Source organism: Eimeria mitis, genomic scaffold (assembly GCF_000499745.2).
Source record: "Eimeria mitis Houghton genomic scaffold, Emh_scaff121, whole genome shotgun sequence".
NCBI classification, from domain to species: Eukaryota; Apicomplexa; class Conoidasida; order Eucoccidiorida; family Eimeriidae; genus Eimeria; species Eimeria mitis.
This window is the reverse complement of record NW_013568222.1, coordinates 8,358-29,184: the sequence shown is the minus strand read 5'-3', so window position 1 is coordinate 29,184 and position 20,827 is coordinate 8,358. Positions and strand designations below refer to the sequence as shown.

General features: G+C 55.3%; 2 protein-coding genes across 2 annotated transcripts; both read left to right on the top strand.

Annotated features, from left to right (window-relative positions):
* Positions 1–2,659: 2,659 nt before the first annotated feature.
* EMH_0086790 (uncharacterized protein) lies at positions 2,660–3,253 on the top strand (the record flags this gene model as incomplete). Its single annotated transcript, XM_013494582.1, has 2 exons — positions 2,660–2,911; positions 3,083–3,253. The coding sequence occupies 2 exons, from the start codon at positions 2,660–2,662 to the stop codon at positions 3,251–3,253; spliced, it is 423 nt and encodes a 140-aa protein (XP_013350036.1).
* Positions 3,254–6,412: 3,159 nt separating this feature from the next.
* On the top strand, positions 6,413–20,682 carry EMH_0086680 (uncharacterized protein; the record flags this gene model as incomplete). The annotated part of the gene is given in 14 exon segments (XM_013494581.1): positions 6,413–7,405; positions 7,647–8,294; positions 8,541–8,762; positions 8,978–10,813; positions 11,056–14,878; positions 15,424–17,073; positions 17,077–17,148; positions 17,610–18,249; positions 18,253–18,275; positions 18,338–18,375; positions 18,698–18,887; positions 19,025–19,398; positions 19,829–20,068; positions 20,497–20,682. Coding segments are annotated over 14 exon segments (10,935 nt in total).
* Between the last annotated feature and the right edge of the window lie 145 nt (positions 20,683–20,827).

The window sequence follows — 20,827 nt, the reverse complement described above, 5'->3', positions numbered from 1 at the left end:
ACTTTAAGTCTTTGCCTTCATTGCGGCTCGTCTCCGGTCAGGTTAAGGCCGGAGAACCAGCGTTACAAGCTCGCTCTGCGGTTACTATTATTATCTCATACGCCTGCCTTCAAGCCGCACACTCTACAACTAAATTCTTTACTCTATGTAATATGCCCGCACTAACACAAAGTACCGAAAAATAGTCTCGTATTCCCATCCGTGCCTCATGGTTAGCAGAGGAGCCTTCACTTGACCTTAGTAGGTTGCGTGTAAGCAAATGCAAATGTTTTTTAGGGTATTCAGAGTAAATCATGCAAGAAAGGAATCTTCGCCGAAGCCCTTCCTTCTGTGCACGCGTGAGGTTGGCTTGTATTACCAGCCGCAGCGAGGTGGGATGCAACCCTATTTTAGGCTGCCTCCTCCGCGTAACACCCAGGCCCTGATTTCCACGTCCAGGAGATCTGAGGACAGGTGAAGAGATCAGCTGCTTTTGGGAAACTCTTGCTTTAAGTTACCTGCACTGCAGCTATCTTCTATCCTGGATTAAGGCCAGAGAGCGAGCGCTATACTTGGTAGCGCCGCATGATTATCGGAGCAGGTACGAGCAGGGAGTCCAATTGTGACACGGTTGGCATCAAGCATTGCTGAGAAAAAAAAAGAAAAACAACAACAAACAAAAAATAAAAATAAAATAAAGCCCATCTCCTTTTCTTCAGCGAAATCTCTTTCAATATCAGGTGTCGCCCTTCAGGAAAATGGAGATTGATTGTGACCCATTCACAGAGGTGGAGTCGACGAACGGTGTGCCCTCATCAAGCAGAACGCAGCTATATTTTGGCATCCAATCCGGGGGAAAATATATTCTCGCCCACAATTCAGGAGGAATGTCTCCTGCCGTGCCGTCCAACGGGATATGATGGGCTGCTGGACGCAGATGCCGTAGGGGACTTCCTTCGTCCACTAGACGTATACATCCGTCTGCAAAACGCTCCAGATGCATCCCAATTACTTTTGGCCTCCTCCTTATTAGAAGGGGATGCACCGCGGTGGTGGCTACATTCAAGCAAAGGCTCTGCATCCCAGTGAGCACATCAGATCTATGCAGGCCTTCCGGAATACGCCGCGTCGCTGGTTTATCCCGAGGTCTCCAGCAGGCCATGCCGGAAATGAGAAAAATTAAGCAAGAGAAAACTCTCGATAGAGCGTTATATTGACAAATATCAGTCCTTGATGAATCCAAGCCCTACAATGGATCCGGAGCTGCTCTAAAATTTGTTTATAGAGGGGCTTTCCCCCGGAGAGAGGCAATCAGTAGCCAGCCGAGCTACGGACAGGGATATGAGGGGTGAAAGAATGGATCTCGCTGACATGACGCAGTACGTTCGTAGAATGGAAGGAAAAAATGCCACTTCCATAGCCTTATCCGAAAAGGAAGAAGGCATAGCTGCGTATCATCCTCATTTGGAGCCTATAGATATTCTTGCTGTGAATATCAGGCCAGCTCAGAGGGGGTGTAGAAGCGGTAACCGACGGGTGCCAATGAATGCAGCACCCATAAAGCAAGATGGAGACGCCGAACGGCGCATTTGCCTCCTCTGCAATAAACGTGATCACAGATTTATAGACAGCAAACTTATAAAAAGGGCTAGGGAACAGTCGAAGCCAAATGTCGACCAGAAATGCCAGGGGAGCAAACAACGAAAGTAAGGAAACACGTGGGTCCCCATGCAACGTTGCAACGCAGTGATGGGGCCACACGAGATAACGGCAGCACCCGCAGCTCCACCACCAGTCGATTCGACGCTTGTACAAGTACGCATAAAATGATAGGAGTTGGTAGCCCTCCTCGATACGGGATGCGAAGTGAATCTGATCTCGGAAGCCTCAGCAAAGCAGCCTACCAGTCCACTCATTTGTACAATCTCTGACGCTACACTTCGCGGATGGTAGGCAGGATACAATAATCGGCAAAGTTATGGGAGTGAATTGCTCTCTTTGCTTCAAAACCGGGAGCGTTAATATGAGTAGGGACTTCTACGGTGAACCTCCTCACCGCGACATAGGCATGCCACAATTGACCCAGCCGAAGGCGCAAATACGTTCCTCTGATAACGCCGTAGAGGTCTTTTCGCCAGGAAGTGATGAGAGCGTGCACCCGTAAGCTTCCCAACGGCATCTGCATCTTCTATGCTCAGCTGTGTGGGAACGACGTCCGAAAGAAAGCTGAGCGCGGAGGTTCCCGTGCAGTGCAGAGGCACTGAAAGAAACGACGAAGATATGCATGCGCTCCATCGTGACGGTCCGGTGAAAGCCGCAAGCCTGAGGAATTTGATCCAGCTAACGTCCCAGGAACGGCAGAAGTGGGCAAAATTGAAGGAAGAGTTCTCATGTGCACTCAATAACAAAGAGGTACCGGCGGGCAGGCTACCAGCTGGTGGTTCAATGCAGCGCGCCGAACTCATTCGCTGTTCAGACCCAAGCGTCGTTCCCACGAACAAGCGACCCCTACATCTTGAAGAGGATATTGGGCCGCAGGTGGACGAACTTCTAAAAAAAAGGCAAGGCTCAGCAGTGAACTAGCGCCTTTGGAGACAATCCCGTGTTTGCAAAGAAAAAGGATGGCAGGTGGCGCACGTGTTTCGACTTCAAGCCCCTCAACAAAATCACAGTGAAACAGATGTTTCCGACACCGAGAATAGACAAAATCCTCGAATGCTTACAGGGATTAGGGGTATACTCAGCATTTGACTTCCCTGAGGCATTTTTGCAGATCCCAGCTCATCCGGAGGACAGGCACAAAACGGCGCCCCACACCAGCACTCACAAGCTGGAGTTCGCTTGTATTCCCTTTGACCTCGTGAATGCAGCAGCTAAACTGCAGCGCCAGGTCATTCACCACTTCTCGAAGCTAATCACTGAGGAATGGATGGTAACATACCTGGATGCAGTGCTGCTCTTCAGGCGAAATGTGCAGAAACACTTGCTGCACCGCCGGCGGGCCCTGAAACTACTAGGTGAGAAGCAGTAGCTCGTCAAACTGCAAAAGTGTTCTCTTTTCATGCAAACAATCAGTTAATTAGGTTTTTGTGTCTCTGAAAAGGGGGATGAAGCAGATCCAGAAAGGACTGAGGCGATTCAGAGGTGGCCGCTACTGTTCTACACGCCGACAGAGGTTAATAAGTTCCTCGGCCTCGCCTCATGCTACCGCAATTTCATTCCTAGATGCGCTAGCACTGCTGTCCCTCTAACTGATCCTAAGAAGGGCAAGTAGATCATTTGGACAGAGAGTGAAGATGAAGCCGCCAGACACCTGACGCCTGACATCATCCCCATTACTCGCGCTCCCTGATTTTGATAAGTCATATTACCTCAAGACCGACACAAGCAGGAGTATGGGTAATGTTCTCCCGGCAGGGTAACTGCACGAGGAAGCAACAAATAGTTGCTTGCTACTCCGGACGTTTCACGGAGGGGGAACAGAAGTAGCCGGTACACGAGGAGCTCTCTGCTCTCTGGCAGGGTGTAAAAATTCTCGGTGTTGCCTATGTGGTTGACATTTTACTGTCAATAACGATTATCAATCCCTGAGACACCGTCTTATTCTTATTCCAAGGATACGATACTGAAAGAATTGCCCGGTGGCTCTCGCGGCTCACGCAGCATGACTTCACCGTCAAGTAGATCAAGCGAATCACCGACGTGTTCTCTGATGTACTCTCCAGACGCCCTACAGGTCCGGCATAATGTTCGGCGACTGCGCTGAGATGATTCTCGTTTTGTCTCCAAATTGCGTTATTCTTGTTCCTTATATACTCACGCCGCTGCGGTCTTAGCTAAGCTCAACGAGGGGCACGGGTCAATCACTATAGTATCGATGGCGACTTCCTGTGGTACCAAATGAAGCGCGGAGTCCGAGTGTACGTTCCAAATTTGCTTTGCACGGGACTTTCGAGCAAAATGAATGATCATGCGTTAGCTGGTCATGGTGGGGTCAATACAACGGTGGAGCGTGTTGCCTGTTCCTTCTGGTGGCATAGGATGCACCCCTCAGTGTCTATTTATTTCGTCGCACTACAGTGAACTGCTAAAGAAGAAGCCCAACAGCACTACTCCCACTACCATCCTTAAGATTAAGTTTACCACTACAGAGGCCCCCGCTGTGCTCTCCCCCGTCTCCTCAGTGCGCTACCCTTCCGCTGCCTTGCCCTCAGCCCCAGGCCCCCACTGCTAGCACCCCTGGAGGAGCTGCGGTTCTCCCGTTCTTTCGGGTTTCCTTTATGTTCTACTATTATATTAACCTGCCTTCACCAGTGGAAGCGGCACGAAAGCGACGCGGTGATTGCCGCTGCCGCTTCCGCCGCAGCAGGGCTGACAGTGCCTGCCACAGCAACAGCAGTTGGGGGAGTCCTCCTACAGGCTGCTGACTGGGCCTTCTCGGCCTATTATCTTCCATTCTTTATCGATTTCTATGACCAAGCTCCAGTATTTCCTCGCGGGAGCAGCACACGCAGGAAAAGGGATAGGGGGAGGCATAGCAGCAGCAACCTCGACAGCATCACCGGCAACTGCAGACGATTGCCCAAACCTACTATCTTCCCTTGAGTCGGCACATTTGCACACGCGGACGTGTGCTTTTCTTCGGATGCGGGGGCAGCTGTAGCATAGTCTGCCTACGGTTAGCACCGGAGCCTTCACTTGACCTTGGTAGGTAGCATGTAAGGAAGTGCAAATGTTCTATAAGGTAGTCAGAGGTAAGGCATGCAGCAAAGAAAGCTTCGCTGAAGCATCCTTCTCTGCACGCGCGAGGGTGGGTTGTATTACCAGCCGCAGCGACGTGCGCTGCCGCATCTCCACTTCAGGCTGCCTCCTCCCCGCAACAGCCAGGCCCTGAGCTCAACGTCTAGGTGACATAAGGGCAACGGAAGAGATCGACTGATTTTGGCAAAATCTTTCTTTAAGTCTTTCGCTACATTGCAGCTCGCTTCTGTCCTTGATCAAGGCCTGAGAGCAAGCGTTACACGATGTGACGGGCTGCAATGGACCTTGCTGCAACTAGTGCTGCAAGGCAACGCCGCATGCAGGTACAGCAACGTTTTCCCTTCTACATGCACTAACACCGTACCTCAATATGCAACTTGCGCGCAAGTAGAAATACACGCACCAACGTCATAGAGAGCATGCTAGGCTCTCTCCACCCCAGCCCCAGACTGTAGTGTCACTTTGCCCGATGACTGGAGGATAAGTCGAATGCTCTGGTGGAACCCTTATATGCCCTGCCTCTACTGCAAATCACAACGGTTTCTGGTTTAGGTCGAGTACCTCATGCACACTTCTGTTCGTCGCACTTAAGCGCCCACTTCCGCCCCAACAACATACAGAGGCTATCATCTCAGTTGTGCAATCACCTAAGCCTCCAATTTATTCCTTGGGCTTTGCGCGTGACCGCGCGTTGCGGGTCATAAACATCCACACTTGTACGGCTGGGGTTGGGNTTGGGGGCTTGTCTGTGCTCTGACCGTTAATACGATATGGGTCTTCAGTGGAGACTATGCAACTTTCCTCCTACTAAAAATGCACCTTCAAACAGATTCAAAGGTGTATAATGCATGTTGCACACCTGTTGGCCGTCGGTGTAGCGGCAGTGGTCTGCAAACCCATTGGCTCTGTTGCGGCTGCGCTGCGCATGCTGGGCGTTTACCCCAGCAATTGATGAAACTGAGGCTAGGGATCGTCCAAATGCCTTGAATGAACATATTATAGACCTTAACTAGGCAAATTGCGCAGTAATCCATGAAAAAAGTTAGACCGCAAGCCGCGTTTGAGGGGTGTGTTTTGCCCAGCGGCTCCTCCGATATGTACCGTTGTCGCTGGCAGATTTAGTAGGTTCGAACAGTTATATTATTTTTCTTTATGAGTTGTATTACTCTCTTCATACCACACGCAGAGCAGCTATGACCTTTGATACTAATTCTCATCGTCTAACCCTTGGCCAAATCACTGTACTGGTCGAGGGCTGCTGCGGGAAGCCGATCGCGGGAGACTCATCCACCCTATTTGCGCGTTCTGTGTAGAGTTGTTCACTTTTACTCTGTCTAACGACTCGCGTAGACAGAAGAGGTGCTTCGCAGCAACTAAATAACTTCAAGGCGGACACGGCGGTCATCTGTCCTGTGCCAGCAGGTCGAGCCGCACTATACAGACACCGTCGCATGCTCCGCCGCTTGCTCTGCGCACGACTCCCGTTCTTCTGGACCTTTTGCTACTCACGCGGGTGACGGTCTGTCTGTACACTGCTGTCTCAGCGTTTGGAAACTCCCACCCTCTCCCGAGGGGGGAGTGTTGGGCGACGGGCAGGTTTCTGGGGGAGCAGCAGTTGAGAACAGCTCCCATACCCGAGGGCTGGGGTGTAATTAAATAGCAACAGGATACGATGCTGGAGTCTGTTGTTGAGCGGCTGCTCAGCCGCTACCTGGCGCCGTACGTGTTGGGCATCAGCAAGGAGAAGCTGTCGGTGGCAGTGTGGAGCGGCAATGTTGCGCTGTCAGAGTTGCACGTAAAGCCTGAGGTTTCAGACTTGTTAGGAATTCCATTCAAGGTCGTCTGGGGCCGCATAGGAAAGATAACTCTAAAGATCCCCTGGGCCAGTCTGGGATCGTCTCCCGTTAGTGTGGACATTCAGGATGTATATTTGCTGCTCGAGCCAAAACCCATACCGCAGCTGGCAGATGCGGAGCTCCAGCAAAAACTCCGCAGCGTCAAGATGCAGCAGGTGGAGGCTTGCGAAGTGCAGTTACTGGAGGTGCGGCAGCAGCTGCAGCAACAGATACAGCAGCAGCTGCAGCAGCAGGCAGGGAAGGACGCCGAAGGCGGCTTCTTCTTCCGTCTGGCCAATAAGATTCTTAGCACCTTGCAAGTTAGCATTAAGGGCATTCATGTTGCCTTAATAGACCGACAAAGGGGCTTTCGGGCGGGCGTTCTCCTGGAGCGCCTCTCTTTACACAGTACCGACTCTACCCGGACGAAACGTGACGAGCAGCAGCAGCAGCAGCAGGACTTCTACAAGACGTGTGAGCTGACTGGCCTCGCGGCCTACTGCGCACTGGACAGCAGCGGGGGCAGCAGCAGCGCTGCAGCAGAAACAGCAGACATGCCAGAGTTGTTGCTGGAGGAGGAACCGGAGGTGGACGCGGAGCTGCAACTAGGCAGCGCTCCGGACTTCTCAGAAGGGCCACAGGTAGGGGCCTCCCCTGGGACCTCTTCAAGGGAGAGTGGTGAAGCAGATGCGCAGACAGGAGTCTCCCCTGGGGCCTCTTCAAGAGCAGGCGGAGAGGCGGTCGCGCCGCCAGAAAGGGAGCTCGCTGTTAACACCGAACTGCACGATGAGGAGCTCCAGGCCCCTTCACAAGCCACCTCAGCACCCCAGGTATAATACTTTATTTGCCTCACCAGCATTGTGGGGGATTTACTTGTTTTTTTTGCTGTATTCAACAACCTACAATTACCCATTCCCTACAGCTACTGCTCCCTTGGGCGCCCTCCACCGATGCATGTGGAGCTGGGCAGCTAGGTAGCTGGCCAGCTAGATTGCTGGCGAGCCGTCCCTTCTTGCTGGCTAGTTCTATGTTGCATGCGATCACTGGCTGCCTGCATGTGCTGACGTGCAGCTGCACGCGTGTTGGGATGTGCTGCAGGACCAGCATGGAGGAGAAGAAGACACAGCGAAGGCGGTGTACCCTGGCAACTTCCCCTTAGAAAGCCCCGTTGCTTCAGCGGCCCCTTCGAGGGAAGCGAGCCGCAGGTGGGAGCGGAAGGGATCTGCTGCTGTTTCTGCCCCCACGCAGGCAGGGGCGCGTGCAGCAGCAGCTCGACCAGCACCAGCAGTAGGAGAAGCAGCAGCAGGGGGCAGGTCACCAAGGGTCCGAAGAGGGCGCAGCAGGTACATCTTGAAGCCTCTTCATGTGAGGCTGAGCATTGCGCATGCAGCAGCCCACCAGGAGTTTTCGGCGAGGCTGGAAGTGCTGCAGGGGAGCCATGGAGCAGCTATAGGAAAGTCTCAGCTCGCAGTGCTGCTGCAGCTGCTGCATGAGGCTGGGGAGAGGCGGAAGCGCTGCGAGCGGCTGCTGCTGCGGGAGGCGCACACCGTGGCCTTAGCCCCTGAGGATTTGGAGGTAAACGGACAAACGCAAAGGGAATTCACTGCGCTGTACGGACGGCAGCTGCAGGCTGAGGAGGGGATCAAGGGCGTGCAGCCTCTCACTGAGGCAGAGGAGAGGCGTCTACGGGTGTTGTATGACGTTGTGGGCGTTCGCCATGTAAATCAAGCCCTAAACCCTAGTCCCTTAATTAGCATAATAGTCATTAGAAGGCAACGTTCGGCCTGCACGGCCCTCAAGGGCCTTAGCACCACAAAACCACGCATACGTAGCACAACAACAAGAAGGGAAACCTGGGACTACAAAAACATACTGTTGCAGAGGGGAGGCAGACACACCAACCGCGTAGATGTCGTCGACGGTATGGTTTAGGGTTTATCGTTTGTACTGGATTGGTGTGTACAGCTGGCCAAGTGGAGGAGCATCTGCAAGGAAGCAACAAATCGCGTGATGGCAGAGACGCAAAAAGTGCAGCAGCAGAGACTGCCCAAACCTCCGCCAAGAAGCTGGTGGCAGTGGGCTACGAGGACCGGCCTGCACCAGCAGCAGCAGGGGGAAGACGAGTCTCCTTTGATAACTCAAGAAGACATACAGCTCATCATGGACTCAGTGCAGGCGAGGCTCCCTGTGTGGAGGCCGGCGAATGGGGCAGACGTGTAGAGACAGAGAAGGGAGACACACACGAAATAGATATAAACTAGACACCAAAAAACAAACGGAGTCCGAGAGGAGATACTGATAGATAGAGATGCAGACGAGATAGACAAAATGCTGCCTCAAGGGCAGGGTTTAGGCTTAGGGTTTAGGGTGGGGGATTCGGTTTGTTGCTGTTATGTCTTCAGAAAGACGAAACGTTGCAAGGAATGGGACTGCCGTCGAGGTACCACTTGAGTTTCGACTTACTGCAGTTTCGGGTGTCCCTTGAGGACGATTGTGAGGAAGGGCAAGGAGGCTATGAAGAGGAAGAGGAGGAGTCAGAGATGCCGCGGGATGGACCCCCTGACCTCCCAGAGGACTTTCCATTGCCCCCACATGACGGGGCCGTGCGGCTCCCTCCAGGTTTGCCTGCTGAAGGAGGCCGAGGAGGGGCAGCAGCAGCAGCAGGAGAAGCAGGAGGAGCAGGAGCAGCAGTAGCAGCAGGAAAAGAACCAGGGGAGGAGGAGCTCTCTTTTTTGTCGCTGTCTCTTAGCGGCTTGCGCGCCTCCTTAGACTGCTGCAACCGCCAGGACTATTCAGGAGAAGATAACGCGGAGTGGGCCTTTTCTTTTTCCCTCGCAGACTTCACAGTGCGCCAGAAGCACCACACGCTCATGCACTTTCGCAGCGAAGCAGATACCAGCAGCAGTAGCAGCAGCAGCAGTAGCAGCAGCGGCAGCAGCGGCTTCGGTAGGACCCACGTGGGCCTGTTTGGGGACACAGGGAAGCTCATCCATCTGCCATCTGCTATATTTCGTGCGGCCCCGACTTCTCTTGCAGCAGCTCAGTTCCTGCTGCAGCACCAGCTGACCCCGCGAGGCAACATCCTTGGGGTGTCTGCGCACTTGGCGCCCCTTGTGGCCTCCGTGCGACCCGACATTCTACAGACGATCTTTGCCTTCTTCGTCTTCGAGACTCCTGAAGATGTCAGGAGAATGCAGAGCACAAGCTCTGTTACCTCCACCCAGGAGAAGTCGCGTGGAGGTGCTGCAGAAAACGACCCAGTAGCCGGAGACCCAGGTGCAGCAGCGCCAGGTGAAGAAGACCCCCAGCAGCTGCAGCGGGACCTGGGAGCGATGCATGCGCGAGAGCTGGTGGAGGGTTTGCGTGAAAAGGGAGAAACTGTGTACGCTGCTGCAGTGCATCGGCTGCCGGGGTTGCTGCAGCTGGAGCTAAACATTGCGGCGCCTATCTTCCACCTGGACTCTCTCGCGGCAGGCAGTGTCTCTGTACACCTCGGGCGGCTGAGCTTGAAGACAGAGGGGCCTTGTCCGTACGAGGCGCTGCAGGCAGTGCTCGAGCTGAACGAGACTCGTCTCCTTTGCTCTCCCAAGGGGGGCAGGGAGGTGTCTCTCCTGCGGCCTATCCCCATTCGTGTGCATCTGCAAGTTGAGGCAGCAAAGAACATAACTTTAGATATGGAGTTTGATGATATATTCCTCGAGGCAACGCCAGAGGCAGTGGCCCTACTCCTTGCAGTCCCTGTTTCCCTCGCGAAGTCTGTGGCACAGCCAGCCCTGCCACCTGGTGCTGCAGCTGCTGCTGCTGCTGCTGCATCTCGTGCAGCATGGCCAGCAGCTGCTGCAGCGCATGCTCCTACGGATACACATGGGCAAGCAACCCAACACCCGGAAACGCGGGCCGGAGGTGCAGCGGTATCGGCCCTGGAGACGCTCAAGGGAATCCCCGCGGCGCTGCGAACCACCCAGGAGCCCGGAGATAGCAGCAGCAACAGCAGCAGCAAAGAAGACGGGGGCTTCGTGATAGCGTCGACTTGGCGCTTCAGCCGTTGCGGCTTTATCGTACACAGCAGCAGCAGCACGGAAGAGAAAGGGGTGCTGAGAGCGCAGCTGTCTGCTTTAGAGGTTACAGTGGGGGCGGACACTGGTGTGGGCTCCTGCACTGTCTCTGCAGCCCTTCGCGATGTCTTTATCTCGGATCCATCAACGGAATCTCTTCTCTTCCAGTCCCTTAACAAACAGGTGCTCCTACGCCACTTGCTGCGCTTAAGCCCTAAGCCCTAGACCCTAAACCCTAGGCCCGAAACACACGCAGTAAACCCTGAGACTAGAGCTGCATTGTCTGGTCAAGAAATCTGCAGCGCGCGCCTAGCTAAGCTATATGTAGAACGCGTGTTTTTCCCGGGGTAGTATGTTGTTGCTTCTGGTTGATGGAGGGCAACCGTCGTGTGTGTGTTGCTGCGTGCCGTCTTTGCTGCTAGCAGGCGGCCTGCACTTCTCCTGTCTCTCCTCAACCCTCTGCTTCTCTTGAACATTATAAGAGCGCTATTTCGCATGCAGAGACGCTGACGCAGCAGCTGGATTCCTTTGAGGATGCCTTAGAAGAACCGGGAGACGGCTGCGAAGACGATACCGGAGACAGCCGCAAAGGGGACACTGCAGGAGCCCGCAGCCTCCGACTATCTCTACGCTACGCGAGAGGAGGAGACCCAGAAACCGTCGTATCGCTGGTTGTTCTCCCCGCAGAGGTGCACTGGAGACAGGAGTCTCTTCGCCGCGTTCTACAGACAGTCCAGGTGTACAGGCAGCAGTTGGACCACCAGCTGGCTACTGCAGCAGCCACCTTCACCCGACCCCCCTTCCTCTCCGAATCTGCTTTTACTGCTCTCCAGGATGCCCTCCAAGCAATGCAGTGCTCCCTCAACGTAGGAGATGCCAAGCCAGAGGCCAACTTTGCTTCCGTGCTCTCTTCCCTTACCAGCAGCAGTAGCAGCAGCAGCAGTAGCAGCAGCAGCAGCAGCAGCAGCAGCGAGAGCAACAGCGCGAATGATGGCGCCAACAGTGGAAACCGTTGGATGCGTGCGGGCTTGGATGTGGGAGGAGACATGCCTCCTTTGGCTGCCTTTGGAGACGGCAGCGTGGAGCAACAGCAGCCGCTGAGTCCCGCGTCCAGCAGCAGTAGCAGCAGCGGGAGCAACGGGAAGAAGGGCCATCTGCCTGTGTCAGTTTCTGTGGATTTGACCGTTCAAGGAGCCGCAGTGTCGTTCTGGGAGGGCCGCTCTGTCTATTGTAGAGTGGGGGTGAGAGATGTCTGCGTCTCCCTGGCATCTTACCCCAATGGAGATGCGCAGACATTTCTTACTATCCGACACGCAGCAGTCATCCTCAACGACCGCTGCGTCTTAGCGCCCAGAGAAACCTACCAGCAACAGCAGCTGCAGGAGAACCAGCAGCAACAACCGCAACTGCAGCAAGAACAGCAGCAGCAGCACGAGGAGCAGCAGCGGGAGCCAATGCTAGCTTCACTCAAAATACGACAGTATGGGGGGGGAGAACCTGGGACGGGCCGTCCTCTTCCGTTTTCAGTTTGTGTGTCGGGTCGAGTGAGTCAGTTGTGTCTGGTGTACATACACCAGGACATTCAGGCATTTCTAGATTACCTCAGAGATGGAATTTTCGATTTGTTTATTTCTAAGTCATACGAGGCAGTGAAACAGGCAGCTACGGGCTCGCGTTCTCTCTTCGCACTTCACATTGACTGCCCCCTCTTCATTGTTCCGGAAAACAAAGCCGCAATTCCAGCGCTGCAGCAGCAGCTGCGACGACAGCAGCAAGGGCAGCAAAAACAGCAGGAGCAGCGGCAGCAGATCCAGCAGCCGCTCTCTCCTCGTCCCGACAGCGAAGCAGAGTCCGTTGCCTTGGCTGGCGCTTCAGGCAAAGTGGAGTTGAAAGGTCTCGGACGTTTTCTCGTGTTCAGTGCAGGCATTTTGCGGGTCAGCAACGCCTACACTCCCCTATCGTCTGTCTCCCTGCAGCAGAAAACTCTGGAGCAGCTCTCCAACAGAGAGAGATCCGGGGGGGCCGTCCACGGGTGCCCAGTAGGTCTGGGGTCAACGAGCCACTACTCACCACCGGCTGCCCAGCAGGGGTCTTCAGGCGGATGCAGAACAGCCGCCGAGCCAGGGGGAACCTCAGAAGCAGCAGCAGAAGGAGCGGGAAAAGTGGAGGACTGGGCCTTTGACTTAAAGCTGGATTTCTCGGGAATGCAGCTGGGTGCACGAGACGGTGAGGAGAGTTCTGTGGAAGGCCCTCGAGTCCGTGAGGAGAGGGCCTCTGTAGAGGGGAAGCTTTTAGAGACAGCCAGCGTAGGGGTGAGGCTGCAGTCTTCAGGCCGCATCTCAGTGGCTGCCGAAACATCCCCCTGGCTGTTGCATCTCTCCAGGGAGCAGCTTACTCTCTGCCTGGACGTGCTGAATGAGAACCTCACGGGGTCTGGGTACACAGACTCGCAGCCTGCTGTTGCTGCTGTTGCTGCTGCTGAGGGACACTGTAGCAGCAGTAGTAACAGCAGGGGAGACACGGGACAGGGAGGTCCGACTGAGAGTGGGGACAGCCCGCTACAGATGCCCCTAAAGCAGGCTGACCTGCAGCTGCCTCTGTGTCTTGACTTGCATCTGTGCATTCCCAAGCTTCTGCTCGAGACGTCTATGGGGCCTCACGCTCCCCTCGCGTTGATGACTGTACACCGCATTGCTGTCTTCGCCTCCGCCTCTACTTCAACTCAAACAGGAACGCAACTCCAGCTGAACGTCACAGGAGATGTCTTCGCAGTAGACGACATCAGACCCCAGACTTCTAACTACTACCGCAGACTCGCCCACTGCACAGGGGGGCCCCTGGAGGGGCCCCTAGGGGAACACCATGGAGGGCCTCAAGGGGGCTCACCAGGGGGAATCGTAGGATCCGAGGGCGCTGGGGAAGGAGGCGAGGCGGGAGACGCTGAGTACTGCAGCAAGGGTGAGGTAGAAGAAGACGTTGATTGCCTCCCTGCGGTGTCTATGCACCTTGAAACGGGAGCCGAGAGGGGAGCTGTGGAGGTGGTGCTGAGGGATGTGACTCTGTATACCCTTGTCGTCGGCTTCGGGGACTTAGGCAAATATTTCTCCACCGCCTACGCGTGCAGTACCATGAAGCTGTTTCCCAAGCCGCAGCCAGTTGTGAACGAGCAGCAGCAGCAGCAGCAGCAGCAGCAGCAGCCGCAAACCAGCCCCCGCCGCGACTCGCCCTCAGTACCCCGTACAGTTTCGAAGGCCTTTGAAGGGAGGGGAGTTGCAGGAACCCTCCGTACAGAGTTGCAGGCATACGAGCGCAAAAGCAGCAGCACTAGTAGTGACAGCAGAAGCAGTAGAAACAGCACAACGATAAGCGTCCGCATCTGTAACGGGCAGTTTGTGGTGTACACGGATATCGGGAGCCCCACGGCACCGCTGATAGTGTGGAGTGGAGACGTGATCGTCTCTCTTCTCTCTGAGGGGGTCGTTATGAGTCTTCAGAGGCTCGAGATACAGCACAGCAAAGTGTCACGTCTCGAGGCAGCCCCTAGCGAAGGCGAACTTGCTGCCACCAGCAGCAGCAGCCGCAGCAGAAGCATGTCTTCCAACTACTTGCGGGCCTCCTTGGCAATGCTGGGGCACCAAAGAGCCGCAGAAGGGGGCATCCAGCTCCGCCCCAAAGACGCACACCTCTCCGTCGCAGGCAGCAACAAACAGCAACAGGTAGAACTTGAGCAGCAGCGTGAGCAACGGCTGGCGCTGCCGCAACACCAGCAGCAGGAGGATGATAAGTACGGGGGAGAGAGTCTGCTTGTCGGGGAGTGGCCCGAGCCCAGCCGCCTCATTCCCTCTATGCTGACAGAAGGGGCGGTGCTGCTGTGCGAGGACTTGTCAGTGCAGGGGAAGGGCATCTTCCTTGCTGCAGCAACAGATCAGGAGCTGCAGCAGCAGCAGCAAGTTGAAACAGAAGAGGAAGAAATGGAGAGTGAAAATGAGGGAACAGACGTAGAAACACCCACCTCGTCAGCACCCATAACAGGAGAATCAAGAATGGCGGCTGTGCAGCGGGCCTTCGCTGGAGCTGCTGCTGCAGCAACCGCTGCTGCAGCAGCTGCTGCAGCTGACGCCCCGCGAGCACTCACTACCAAGCAGCCGAAGGCCCTCAGCAGCTCAATGGAGGCCTCGGGTGGAATCCGAAGACCACAGAAGATGAACAGATTGACGACGAAAGTTCGAATGCAACTGATTGTGCCAAGTGAGTAGGGTTGTCACCTTTTATCTTTTTTTGTCTGCCTCCTCCCTCTCTTTGGGCCTTCTCCCTGTTCCTCTTGCAAACATCTCCGCACTGGGTGTATCCGCGTTTCCGTTCCTCTTTTCGTCTCTTTGTTTCGTTTCCTGCATCATGTTTGGTTCCACTGTTATCAATGCGTTTTCCTTTCTCCGTGTCGTAACACTGTTCTTTCTCTCTCTGCCTCCATCTATAACTGCTCCTCGTTTAGCTGCTGCGGCGCCTTCTCGCGTCTACAGTTGCACATGCTGCAGCAGCAGCAGCTGCTAGTGGGAGGTCAACAGCTGCAGCGGAACTGCCTTTAGAGCCCAGCTGTCTACTAGGCATGAATATATGAAGCCACGTTTCAGTCGGACGGGTTTGCTCAGCAGTAGTAGAACATTTAGCTGCCGGAGCAGCAATGCGTGCTGCAGCAGCAGCAGCAGCACCGGTCACAGGTGTTGTGGCACTGATATATCCACATGTGACTTAGCTAGGCTGCAGATGCATGCATTGTCTGCTTGTGGGTGCAGAGTTCTTCCTGCGCGTCAGCAGCAATGACATCGCTTTGCTGCTGAATGCTGCGCGAGGCCTGAGCTCCGACGGCCCCACAGCAGCAGCAACAGAAGCGCAGAGCCCGACTACTCCCGCCCCCCAGCAACAAGAACATGGGAGCCCTGCACACGATCAGCAGCAACAGGAAGAGCAGGAGCAGGAGGGGCAGGCGACTGAAGTAGCGGTTAAGCAGGACGTTCGTGTCTCTGTGCAGCTAGCGGGTGTGGATTTGCTGCTGCTTGATGATTTGCGTGCGTCAGTTGTTCCCCTGCTACAGATGCAGGTTTCTGTGGGGCAGGTGAGGGGCCGAGTGTATGGACAGCATCTCGTGTTGTCTCTAACAGACATGCGCTGCGGCTGCAGCTTCCTTAACGTGAAGAGCGGCACGTGGGAGCCGTTTATTGAGCAGATGGTGCTGACTCTGGTGTACAGACGCGACCTCATCCTCGAACACAAGTTGCAGCTGCAGCAGCAGCAACGTTTGACAGGCAACAGCAGCGGCAGCAGTAGCAGCAGCAGCGGGGGCGGTGGCAGCGCAGCAGCAGCAGCAGCTGCCGCTGCTGCTCCAGATCAGTGGACGAACTCTAAGGCAGCCCGGGCGCTGCTTATCAGCAGTTATTCTCCGTTTTTGTTGAATTTCACTCCTCAGCTCTGTCGGCTACTGTCTTGGTTTGTTCCCTACTTACTGCAGCATCTGCAGCAGGGGCCCTCAAAGGGGACAGTCTCCTCCGCTCCCTCGCGCACCGCGAGCCTTGCTGCTGCTGAGGGGCCTGGAGAATCAGATGCTGCGAAGAAAGGCAGACAAGCAGCTGCCGTAGCACCTTCGCCGCTCTCCAAATCTGCTGTTGCTGCTGCAGCAAGGGGATACGCTGCGGATGCTGCTGCAGCTGTTGCTGCGGCGCAGCAGCAACAGGTTAGCGGGGCCCCCTTCCGCTACCTCAACCTAACTGGAGAGTTTCTGTATGCGTTTACGCTTGTTTCCGAGCAGCCACAGCAGCCACAGCAGCAACAACAGCCGCAGCAGCAGCTGCAGCAACAGAAGCAGCAGCACAAGCAGCAGTCCCAGCATCAGCCGCAGCCGCAGCAGCAACAGCACTCGGAGCAGCAGCATCAGCAGCAACGGGAAGAAGCGGGGGAGACTGAGGAGAACGAAACCACTGGGGCCGTGATGGTGCTGCAAGTTGGGGGCTCTACTTCTCTCCCACTGGAAGCCCTAATGGAAGGCCAGACAGCAGAGTCTTCGAGGACAGCTGAAAGGAGACAGCGCGTTTTCTTCGCTGCTTGCGTCCCAGTTGCTGCAGTGCAGCAAGCAGCAGAAGTACTGCCCAATGTACCACGAGCTGAAATCCTCCGCAGCCTCCTTCTCACCCGAGATGCTCAGCGGACGATCGGCGAGTTTCTCGATGCAGACCACATAATCCCTGCTGACGCTGCTACTGCGGCGAAGGAGCAGCAGCAGCAGCGACTTATAAGCCGCTGCATTGGGCCTTTTCCACAGGGAATGCAGGCTGTGCTAGTTGAGGCGATGAAAAGCCACAGCGTCTCTTTGCTGCTGCCTCAGTGTACCCAGGAGGAGCAAGAAGTGCCGCCGCCGCAGCAGCAACAGCAGCAACCGCAGCGAGAGCAGCNAGCAGCGAACTGCGCGGGCAGTGAGCTCGCTGGAGGAGACGAGGAGCAGAAGCAAGTTGGCTGCTGCGCATGCGGTGGGAGGTGGAGATACGCAGCAGGCTGAGAACAGCCCCTCGGGCACACGCACCCTGGCCTCCCCTGTGAGGCAGCAACAGGTGCAACAGTGGTCTCCAGGGACTCAAGGGTCCCCGTCAGCCGTCCTCGGTAAGTGATATACATAGGTGACACGTTGGGGGAAAAGAAGACAGAGACAAATGAACGGGAAAGGGGGGATTGCAGGCCTCAAGAGGTATCTGTTAGCCTAGCGCTGCGTTGCTGCATTCACTAGTTTCTGCTGCATTCGTTAGTTGCTGCTGCGCTTAGCTGCTGTTGCATTTAGCTGCTGCTGCATTTAGCTGCTGCTGCACTCAGCTGCTGCTGCTGGAGTTGCTGCAGTTGGTGCTGCTGCTGCAGAGTACCTAGTAGTACGTCGCAGTAGGTATCTGCGGCTGCGTGCCTTTTAAGTGCATGCGCATGCGCCTCTCTCTANCTGCAGCGGACCTAAGGAAGGATCCCCACGCGAGTACAGCCGGCAGAGGAGATAAGAGAAGGAACGGCGAGTTGGTGGCACAGGTGCTCAGCCCCCACCCGTCTTACAAGCTGCTGCTGCTGACATCCACGGTGCTGCTGCACAACCGCAGCGGCTTGCCATTAGAAGTCTGCTTCCTTGACAGCAGGAAGCGGCCGTTGCTGCTGCCTGCTGCAGCAGCAACTGCAGCACCCCTCAAAGTGCTGCAGGAGCAACCTGACGCGCAGCCAGGGTCCCCACAGTCCTTTCAGGAGGCCACCCTACTCGATCCCCAACTCGCGACGATCCCACAGTGGATGCTAGACAGACAAGAACGCCAGCAGCAGCAGCGCATGCAAGAGCACGCGTTGCAGCAGGAGCTCCTCTGGCAGCTGCAGCGCACAGCCAGCAGCAAACCCCGGAGAAGCAGCAGCAACAGCGCCTTCGGATCCCCACACTTCCGCAGAATCAACACCCAGGGGCGCTCCCCGGTAGCCTTCCAGCAGCCGCAAGAGCAGCAGCAGCAGCAACAGCAACAAACCAGCTACGCATATACTTTCCTACTACCAAATCAGCATTTCATGTCTGTCCCACAAGACGCCATTTTGGGGACTGGCTGGGTCTTCGTNTCCTACTACCAAATCAGCATTTCATGTCTGTCCCACAAGACGCCATTTTGGGGACTGGCTGGGTCTTCGTGTGCTTCCGCCCTGCAGCATTTGCTGCTGAGATGACGGAACAGCAGGAAGGCCAGGTACGGCGGTGCTGCTGCTGCTGTTGTCCCTGCTGATACATGGATGAGTGCGCTCGCGAGCATGCAAGAGCTCGTGCTGCAGCAGGAGCGTATGTGCGGGCAGCAGCTAATGTACGATTGTTGCGTGCTTTCTTCCGGCTTGTGCTAAGGATGCCTGTGCTTATGCTGGTCTCTGTTTGCAGTGTGTCTTTGTGTGTCTCCATAAGTCCACTGTTTGCATTTGTCTCTTCCCTTGCGGTTGAAGGAGCTGCCTAGTATATGTTGCTGCTACCCCTGCTGCTGCTACTGCTGCCGCCGCTGCTGGTTGCGTGTGTCTTCTAAGGGTCCTCAATCGCCCCCCGAGATGGGGCCGTACAGCGGCTGGTCAGAGCCCATAGACAGCCGCAGCAGGGCGACGGACTGCCAGTGTATGCACTGCGCTTACTTGCCACCTGAGGAGCGGAGCTCTGCGGAACTTTCTGGATCAGCAGCAGCAGCAGCAGCAGGGAGAGGAGGAGGTACTGCTGGAGTAGGTGATGCGATGACTGCTGCTGCGGTGCTGAAGAAGGAAAAATGCCTCTTCTTCCATCTGCTGCAAGAAGACCACAAGACAGCACTGCCAGCNCGGTGCTGAAGAAGGAAAAATGCCTCTTCTTCCATCTGCTGCAAGAAGACCACAAGACAGCACTGCCAGCGGAGCGGCTGCTGCGGACGCTGACGGTGTTCCCCGCGTTAACTCTGATGAACGCAACTCTGACGGAGTTAGATGTCTGCATGTTGCCTGCTGCAGCAGCAGCAGCAGCAGCAGTTGCTGGTGCTGCATCGATGTCCGGGATCCCATTGAGGCGGCCTCCCGCTGCGTCTGCGCTGCAGCGGCTGCAGCAGCTGCAGCAGCAACCCGTGTTTGAGGGCACGCTGACGAGACAATCTGTATTTTATGTTTATGAAATCCCACCCAGCAGACAGCTGTCTCTTTGGCTTCGATTCGCAGTCCTAGAAAACGCCCGATGGTCGCCGCCTCTCCGCAACTTCCTCTCTACAGAGGTCAACCGGCTCCTCCTGTTGTTGCGAACGCTGCTTCTGCTAATGCTGCTGCTGCAGGCGCTGCCCTTCCTGTTATTGTTTTGTTCTGATTCTTGGTGTTGTTGTTGCTCTTGTTGTTATTGTTGTTGCTGCTNCCCTTCCTGTTATTGTTTTGTTCTGATTCTTGGTGTTGTTGTTGCTCTTGTTGTTATTGTTGTTGCTGCTGCTGTTGATGCTGCTGCTAGCGTTGCTGCACCTTTGTCGGGCGGCAGATTCGTGCATTTGCTGTCTTTCTGTGTTCTCCGTCTGCTGCATCTTCTGAACTTTCTGCATCTTTTTCTTCGCTTGCCCTTCACGGTGTTTGCTGCAATTATGCTGTTCGTTGATTGCAGTGTATTTGGATGCGTCTCAAGCAGCTTTGTCTCCTGTTGGCTGCGGGTGCTGTGTGCAGGAGGGCCTGGTGTCTCGTGTGCTGCTACCGTCTGCATCGTTGGCCCCTGTAGAGCTGGAGGTGCTGCATGACGCAGCAGAAGTGTCCCCCTACGTTTCTATTGTCTCCCCCAAGCAGCTGATTGCTGTTGTCTCCGCCCCCCGCCTCTTCATAGACAGAACTGGTCTTAACATCAAACCCGTACACTCGGGTCGATACTTCCCCGACTTTGGCGGCTACGCCCTCTTAGGAGACTCAGCCGTGAGCTCTCAGTCCTCCAATCTTATGAGACTCAATACTACAAATACTAAGGGGCCCCGCACACATAAAAAAAATAATAATGGGCACCGCCACTCTTAGTAGACTCAAAAGGAACANCTAAGGGGCCCCGCACACATAAAAAAAATAATAATGGGCACCGCCACTCTTAGTAGACTCAAAAGGAACAATAGTAATGACCCCCTCACCCTTAGTAGACTCAGTAGTATGCTCTTAGGAGGTTCAATAAGAAGGGCCAGAAGGGGTACCGTTTCTTACGGTGCTCAGCAGTGAGCCAGCGGGGACGGGGACCCCGCTCTTAGCAGACTCGGCTCAAGCGTGAGGCAGGCAGTGGGGGCCCCCCACCGCGATCGGTCTTCTTCTAGAATGCTCTGCATGTTCGTTTGATTGGTGTGTGCTTGGGTGTACAGACACCGGAGTTGTCTTTGTTCATGATTCCCCGCGGCTCAACGCCGGTGGAGTGCTGCGCTGATGTCCCTGCCCTCCACAGCTTCACCAAGGCAGAGCTCAGGGCCCCGAACTGCCTGTATACGCTCTGCTTGAAGACAGACCAACTCGCCCTCGCACACACAGCAGGCGAGTTCGCATCTACTTAAGCATGCCTCCTGTCTTCTAGCCCCTGTTTCTTGTCTCCTATCTGCTGCCTCCTGTCCCCTGTCTCATGCCTCCCTTTTACTATCTCCTGTCTTCTGTCCTTTTTCTACTAGCACATGTGTCGGGCCTGCTGTCTTTTGTCTGGGC